The 8,103-nt window shown below is 39.6% G+C and overlaps 1 protein-coding gene across 2 annotated transcripts in view; it reads right to left on the bottom strand.

Moving 5' to 3' along the window:
- LOC102044661 (rab GTPase-activating protein 1-like) overlaps window positions 1-8,103 on the bottom strand; it is a 101,254-nt gene that overhangs the window by 50,313 nt on the left and 42,838 nt on the right. For both annotated transcript variants that reach the window (XM_031064146.1, XM_005429632.2), the window contains one exon: window positions 2,120-2,248. In XM_031064146.1, coding sequence (XP_030920006.1) covers window positions 2,120-2,248 — 129 coding nt within the window. The remainder of the gene's footprint in view (window positions 1-2,119; window positions 2,249-8,103) is intronic.

An 8,103-nucleotide genomic window follows, 5' to 3' on the forward strand; every position in this document is an offset into this window, starting at 1 on the left:
TACTATTTTTATAACCATTTTATTACTATTAAACTTTTAAAATTTTAAAAACAAGTGACTGGCGTTTTTCACAGGCAACATGTTCCTGGCCCACTTAGACAGTACAAAAAACATGTCCAAAAGCCAATTTATTGTCACCAGTTAAGAGGATCCTGGAACACACTGAGGACTCCACAGCCACTGCTCCTCATCCTCACCCCACACCAGAGACCATGGCCAGAGAGATGCTCCAGTGACCATGGGGATGAGTGGCACCTGTGACAAGGATGCAAGTCTGGGGACATACACTCATTTAATTTACATTTCAGCCTCCCTCCTAATGGGGTCTTGTGCTGAGTTTCCTCACACTGAGTTCCTGAAGTCTCTTACAGGATGAGTTGTATGGTCAGAGAGCCAGCAGAGCCCAACTGTAATCACACCAGAGCAGCAGTTACTGACACAGCAGAAGGTGACTTCAGCCTCCCACTTTTTCCCACCCCTGATAGCCCAAAATCTTGGCTCTGAATTCTCCCTTCTTTTCAGTAATTCCTACTAATCCTCACACACTTCTCTAACACACAGGGGTGACTTGACTCCATGTTTGCTACACTCACCTGAGCTTTTCTCTTAACCAGAATCCACAGTGTGTGAAATGCTGTGTATGCAGTGAATTAATTCACCGTCAAACTCTACCCTTTCCTGTCAACTTAACAGTTCAGAATGTCACACCCTTCCCACAACTGGCCCCAGGTTCTGAACCTGAGCATCTGCCTCAGGTGCATTTCAAAATATTTCCTCAATAAGGCGCATCACATACACACACAGCCAGTACTAAATGAAAAACTAATGACAAATAACATCATGTGACATACAATATATTGCACAAGAAAATGAGAAAGGCATGAGAAAATTGACAAATTGCTCTTCCAACAGGTACCACGAAGACTTCCACATCAACCTCCCATCAGAAAATATACACTGAGTAAGTAGCATAAAGATAATTCTCCTGTGCTTGCTAAGTCCTTCAATTACTCATTTTCAACAACCAAGCAGAGGAAATACTAAACATCAAACTGCAGCCTTGTACTCACAATAGTCTCTTTCAGCAGCAGAGTTGAAATTCAAGTACAATTTTACTAAAACATTTGCACAGATCTTCTTTTCCTTGGCTGGAATAAACATTCAGATGGCAAGACCTATTTTTTTCATAAGATCAGTGTTTTAAACAGAAGGGAACAAGCCCTTGCTTAATAAATGATGATATTAAGCAGCACAAGGGAAATTAACAAATATATTGAGAGAGGCAATAAAAATGTAAGAAGAGGCAGAGTGTTGCAGGAACATTCTTCCTAGTGGGAAGTTCTCTGCCCATCACTGGGCCACACCAAACATGCACTTCCCATCAGAGCTCACATTTCAAGAAATGACTAAAACACTTTTTCTCCAAGATCAAACATTAAGCCCCTCCATAGCAATATGTATTTCAACAACAAAAAAAAAATCCAGGACCTTCCAAATGACCACTTTATGAACCTCTGCAGCCATTTTAAACAGGTTTCCACCCTCAACAGCTTACAGTCATGCTTCTCTAGTTTGGTTCAAGTCCAGTACTTGTAGTCAGTAAGTTCAGAGTAGCCTGACTTCTGACAGCAGAATCTTGGGTAGGGTAGAATATAAAAACTTATTCTGTCTTGGTAAGCTTGATATACAAACAAAACTCATTTCTACCTCAATTCAAATGTATTATACGCAGCACTCAGCAGATAAACAGCTTCTGAGCAAAACAAATAATATCTGAGCTTTGTTTGCATGATTATCATACAGTGATTAATTGGTTTACTGCAGTCACTGTTTATAAAACAAATAAAGAATTAGTGAGTTCTGATAATTGTTGATGATGCACCGTTTTTCTGTTTTAATTATTAGCTTGTACCCAAGCAGACAAAGAAAGAAAAGGTTACAGATTCACTTTCTTTGAAGACAGAAGGTGTGTGTGTAATTATACAAACATATATAAAAAGCAATAAACCAGTGATTTAATTTCTTTACTTTCCCCATGCTGCTGCCATTCCTAACGTTCCAGTTTACTCTTCCAGTACAAACTCCTGGCTGAATGAAAAGCAATGAAGACCATCCTTACCTTAATATTGCAAGCTTGTTCCATGAGTCTCCGGGCGTTCTCCTCAGCTCTGTACCTCTTGGGCAACTGAACCCTGAAGAATTTTAAAGCTCCTTCAAAATCAGCCTGGAGAAGGTCCTCTTTGGAGGTCTGCAATTAAGCACAGGGAACTACAGTAAACCCTGGGAACATGCAGTCACGCTCTTCTACTTGATTTGTCATTCACTGGATGCATTCCAAACCACCAATATTCACGTTAGTTCTAAGTCATCCTCCTTGAAATCAGCTCTTTTAACTCTGCTTCATAAAACAGAGGCTAAAGCCCATCCAAGGAATCCTATGCAGGGCAGCACAGAGGACTGCAATATGGGAATGGATTTTATCCTTCTATACCCGCCAGGTAAGAAAGGGATTGTGGCTCAGCCTGTCGAGATGTCAGTTAAAAAAAAAACCAAAAAACCAAACAAGCAAAGAACAAAAACCTAGGAGAAATTACTATATTTCCTGGAAAGCTTGTGCATTAGACCATTACTGATTCTCATGGTGCTGCCTTAAAAAGACAAAGTATATATATTTAATGTATGTATAGTCACAGACATGAAGAGCAGAAGCACATGATTCATACAAGGCATCAGCAAGTCAATGTGCTGAAGTCTGTGACACAATTTCTCAAAGAACACTGTGCCAGAAAACGTTCTACATCTGCCATACTCCTGGACCTCTCAGTGGTATCAAGTCTGAAAGATCTGAAGATGTGACACATTCACCATGAATCCACTCCTGTCCCTGACAGAGCCATGTGATTCACAGGGACAAGTGTATCCATCCTCCAGGTTACTGAGACCTGCACCAAGAGATCAGAAGGTACCAAATCCCAAGCCTTGGGATAGTTCCTTTAAATGGTTCACAGAAACTGAAGGTCTTGACAAGACATTCAGGACATCATCTCGAAAATGTGAATTTCAAGGCTTTTAGCCCAGAAAAGAATAAACAAAACACTGTCAACATAGGTACTCATATGGTGGAGATCTACACTGCGTAATGTGTGTAACTGCAAATACCTCAGCAGCAGCACAGGCACTTTTGGTTAAGGTTAATTGCTGAATTAATTGCTCATGTACCACCACCACCACCACTATTTCCACGTGTACCAACATTTCCATGTGGGCATCCTCTGCTTTTTCATGAGGAACAAACACCCAGTGTCATTTTTTGCCTCATTACACACAATGGGTACATTACACACACACACACATCGGTTCCAAGTTTGATTCTTAACTGTGTTGTTATCCACTTGAATCCAGAGAATCCCACAGTGGCTTGGGCTGGAAAGGACCTTAAAGGCCACCTCATTCCAACCCCCTGCCATGACAGGGACACCTTCCACCATCCCAAGCTGCTCCAAGCCCCATCCCACCTGGCCTTGGACATTTCCACAGGTGGGGCAGCCGCAAATTCTCTGGGCAACCTCTGCCAGGGCCTCTTCATCCTCACAGGGAAGAATTTCTTCCCAATATCTAATCTAACCCGGTCCTCTGGCAGTTTGAAGCCATTCCCTCTTGTCCTGTCACTCCAGGCCCTTTTCCAAAGTCCATGTCCAGCTCTGTTATTTTCTTTCCTTATTGAGTTCACCTAAGATCTGTTTGATCCTCCTGTCGTTCACTGCTGAAGAAGCTGCTGGGTCATCACTGCAGGGACCCAGGAAGAGCTGCCTTGGGAGTGCTGATGAGAAACATCAGCTTTACAAACCATCCCATCTGATCCTGGCCCCAACCATGAAAGGTTCAGCTTTACAAACCATCCCATCTGATCCTGGCCCCAACCATTAAATGTTCAGCTTTACAAACCATCCCATCTGATCCCATGCACAACCAGAAACGTTCAGCTTTACAAACCATCCCATCTGATCCTGTCCACAATCACTGGCAGCTGCACAACTTGGCTGAGGCCCAATCTGATGAGGCTGAAGTGCTGACAGAAAGCTGGGGCACTTGGTATGGGATGAATTAGATCCACCATGGCCAACACCACACTTCTCCTGGATGAGTCCTCCTGAGGCTGTGAATGCTCTTGCCACACTTAAAGCCAGATCACTGGGCTGGTTTTGTTGGAAGCTGTTGAGTGTGGTGGGAGCAGCTGGTTGTGCCCAGCACCTCTGCCAAATCCAAAACCCAAGGGCTTCCAGGGAAGTTCAGTGGTTAACAGTGGTGGAAAAGGAGTAAAGGTTTCATGGGATCATAAAATTGTTAAGGTTGGAAAAGCCCTCTAAGATCATTGAGCCCAAGCACGCACCCAGAACTGCCAAGTCCACTGCTAAACCATGTTCCTAAGGGCCACATTTGCACATCTTTGGAATTCTTTCATTCTCTCAGGGATGGTGACCCCATCACTTCCCCAGGCAACCTGAGCACCTCTTCAGTGAAGAAATTTTTACTAATCTAATGGATATTAGGAAAAAATTCTATTTTGACACCCAGCTCATCTTTCTTCCTTTGTTCTCAGCCATGTTGGTATCTGTCATTACTATCCAATTCTAACAGATTTCCCAATTACATTGCCAATTTGCCTTCTTGGGATGCTCCTGCACATCCAGTCCCCTCCTCTTCCCTTCCTTTACAGCAATTCTATGTAAAACATTTCAAATCAGATTTAATTTTCCCAGGCCTCTGCTTGAATCATTGTTATAGTACTATTTTTAACAGTCCCCAAAAAATTACATTTATTAAACTGTAACTATTGACAACTTCAACTTCTCCATGCTGAAAAATCTGTAGTCAAAGAAAATCCCATAAGATCATGGAAATAAGAACTTCTCTAACAGAGTTTGTTGAACTAAGATTATAGTTATGAAAACTGCAAACCATCAAATTGTACAGGTTGGTTAAATGAGTGATAGAGCCCAGGCATGTCAGTTCCTTCTATTTCACTGAAAATATTTTCATTTCCTTAAAATCATCAGTTCATCAAAATACTAGTTTCACTATTAAAATCACAAGAAAAAAAGTGAAAAATAAAAATTTTGGCACCCCAGGATTCAAATTTCTTGACATTTTGTGACTTTAATCAATAAATTATAAATATATCTCTGGAAACTTCTGGCAGCTGTTTGAGAGGCAGAGATTTGTAAATCCTTGGTTGAAGTCACTCAACTCCTGAAACTCACCAACAGCTGATTTCTGAACAGCTGATTTCTCTTACTAAATCATCTCTAAGTTTAATGAGTTAATCATTAAATTTTGGCAGAAGCATTGCATTTTTGTGCATTTGGGAACTTGAGGAAAAATTTTTATTACTATAGGTGTTATTTTTAAATAAACATATTTTTGATTAAAATCTGTTTTCAAATCCAGGCAAACAAGGAGACTCAGGCAGAACTATGACCCAAAAGCTCAGTTTGCATTCTAGGGTTTGACTAAATAATGGATTCTCAAATGTTCTTCCCACATCACTTAAGTATTTCAATATAGTCATAAAATTATCTTAAATGAATGAGTTGAAAATTAGGAAAAGCCCTTTCCCAAAAGTATTAGCAAAGCTTTCAAATCTAAAGGTAAAGTTTGGAAAAATAGCAAATGTTCAAAAAGCAAAAACAGAACCTCAGAGCCTTAAACGATGTTAATTATTTTTTTTAGTAAATAATGTTACTACTACCTTCCCCAAAATATTTAGGAAACTGTGATTAAAACAAAGGGAAAAGCCTTGCATTTTTTTTTTCTTTAATTTAATTTCTCTGTGTTCAATTATTAATCCTGCAGCTTCATTTATTACTGACTCTATCAAAACTCCTATTCCCACCTGGGAACCAACACAGCAGAAGAAATTTTGGATGAACCACACCGCACATCTTTAATTTAGTTCTTCCTCCTTCATAAAAACAGATAAAATTTACTTATTTCCATGGAATTTTTTGTATATATTTAAATTCCTGTAGAATGTCAGTGAGCATAAACCACCTGTTTTACACTTTATTGAACATGTGTCAGAAATGAGGCCAAGAAGTTGAAGACTCAAAAGAACCTGGCCATGCTTTACTATTAAATTTGCTTCTGGCACACTCAAAATATTTGTAAGTATCCTCCAATTTTCCAGTATTTATATACATAAATATGAAATTTATGAATATATATATTCATAAATATACATATTTATATACATATACATAAATATGATATTTATATGTTTATATAAAATGTATATACATATATTTATGTATATAAAATGTACAAATGAAAATACATATGTATACACAAATATACACATACATATGTATACACAAATGCATAAATGCATATACATATATTTATATACATAAATATATGTATATACTTATATTATATTATATTATATTATATTATATTATATTAATAAAATAATAATATATAGATATAATACATCTAATATGAAAGTATCTTTTGTTATTTAATGCCTATAACACACAGATTTTAACTTCTTAAAAAAAACTTTCTGGTTTTAACTTCTTAAAGAAGACACACAGTGTAAAACCAAGATACACAAGCTATTTATTGCTGACCCAGAGTGCAGTGCTGCATGCTGCAGGACTTTGCTCTGTGCTGCCCTTTGACAGGAGCCACAGAGCTGAGAGCTGCCCAGTGAAATTTACATTTCACAGAGGAAATGTAAATCCCCTGACCTTCTGTGCTGGAGAAACTCAGGCTCCAGGCCTGGGCAAGTTTGGTGGGCAAAACTGTGCTGCAGTAACATCAGAACACACTTCTAGGGCAATACACCAAACTCCTGTGCTGGCATCTTTTATGCTATATTATCAAACATCTCCTAAATAAAATCCATGCTCTCTGTAACACACTGGTACAAAAATGCTGTGGGAAAAAAAACACCTCAAGGTTTGTGAGTGGAGAGTTGGGATCCACAACCACAGATCTTGTGCACACTCAGTGATATCCCTCCTCACCCCTGCCTTTCTATGCAGCTCCAAACTTACATGGCACAGTTCATTCTGCCACACACAGAACTGATGCAGGTGGGTAAGAAAATCTCCTGGCTTCACCCACTCTGGGTCATTCCAAAGGGAGCAAACCCCCAGAAGTGGTGCTGCTCTACTGCCCAGAAGTGTGCTCAGGTAGGAGGTGATCAGAATTCTTCTAAGACTGGCATAGAGGTTATAGATTGTATTTATCACATAACACTGCAATGGCACATGCTCTACCCATCATAGCCACTTATCCCCAAAACCACAGCAGAGAGAGAAACTATGCACATTCAAAACAAAAAAAAAAGTGTTTAATTTTATGAAATACTGATGTTTTGAAGGATGTTCAGTTCTGATTAAAGTACAAATTCCTGGTCCTCAGAGATGTCTCATTTTTAACATATTATCAGAATACAGTTTCTCCTTTCTGAGAAGGGTGTGTGTCAAAAGGCCTGTGTGTCAGGAGAAGCACATTTGACTAATAAAACCTGACAGAGAATCACATTGACTCTGCAAGTCAAGTCTCTCTCATTACACAAAGCACTATTTGTATTACTTTACCTTTTTCTCGCTCTTTATTTCCTTTTAATAAACAACACTATGGCACTCAGCAAAGCCGAACTGCCTGGAAGATAAGGGATGTGAAATTGCCTGGTGTTCTCCATGGGCCAGATACAAAGCCTGGTTAAGTCAAGTGAAAAAGAGCTGGGTGGTTTTGCCTCTGCTTTCCTTAGAGCTCATCACAGCACAATTCAGGGTGATTTGGCAGCCCTTGCCCAAGAAAAGCCATCAGCAGGATGAGTGTTTTGGTACACTGGGAGATAACTGGAATAATGATAACACACCCAGCAGCTCAAACCATGCATCATCAGGGATGAGACTCAATTCCACAAGTGACTGTAAATCCCCAGAGCCAGCTGCATTGTAGCAATGTGAATTTTTGATTTTTATTTGCAGGGACACAGTGTTCCAAGCACCCACGCTGTCTGTACCACTGAACAGGTTGTAACACACAGAGCACATGGATTCCTGTGGATCCTGAGCAGCACCAAGCTGG

Source organism: Geospiza fortis, unplaced genomic scaffold (assembly GCF_000277835.1).
Source record: "Geospiza fortis unplaced genomic scaffold, GeoFor_1.0 scaffold399, whole genome shotgun sequence".
Classification (NCBI taxonomy): domain Eukaryota; kingdom Metazoa; phylum Chordata; class Aves; order Passeriformes; family Thraupidae; genus Geospiza; species Geospiza fortis.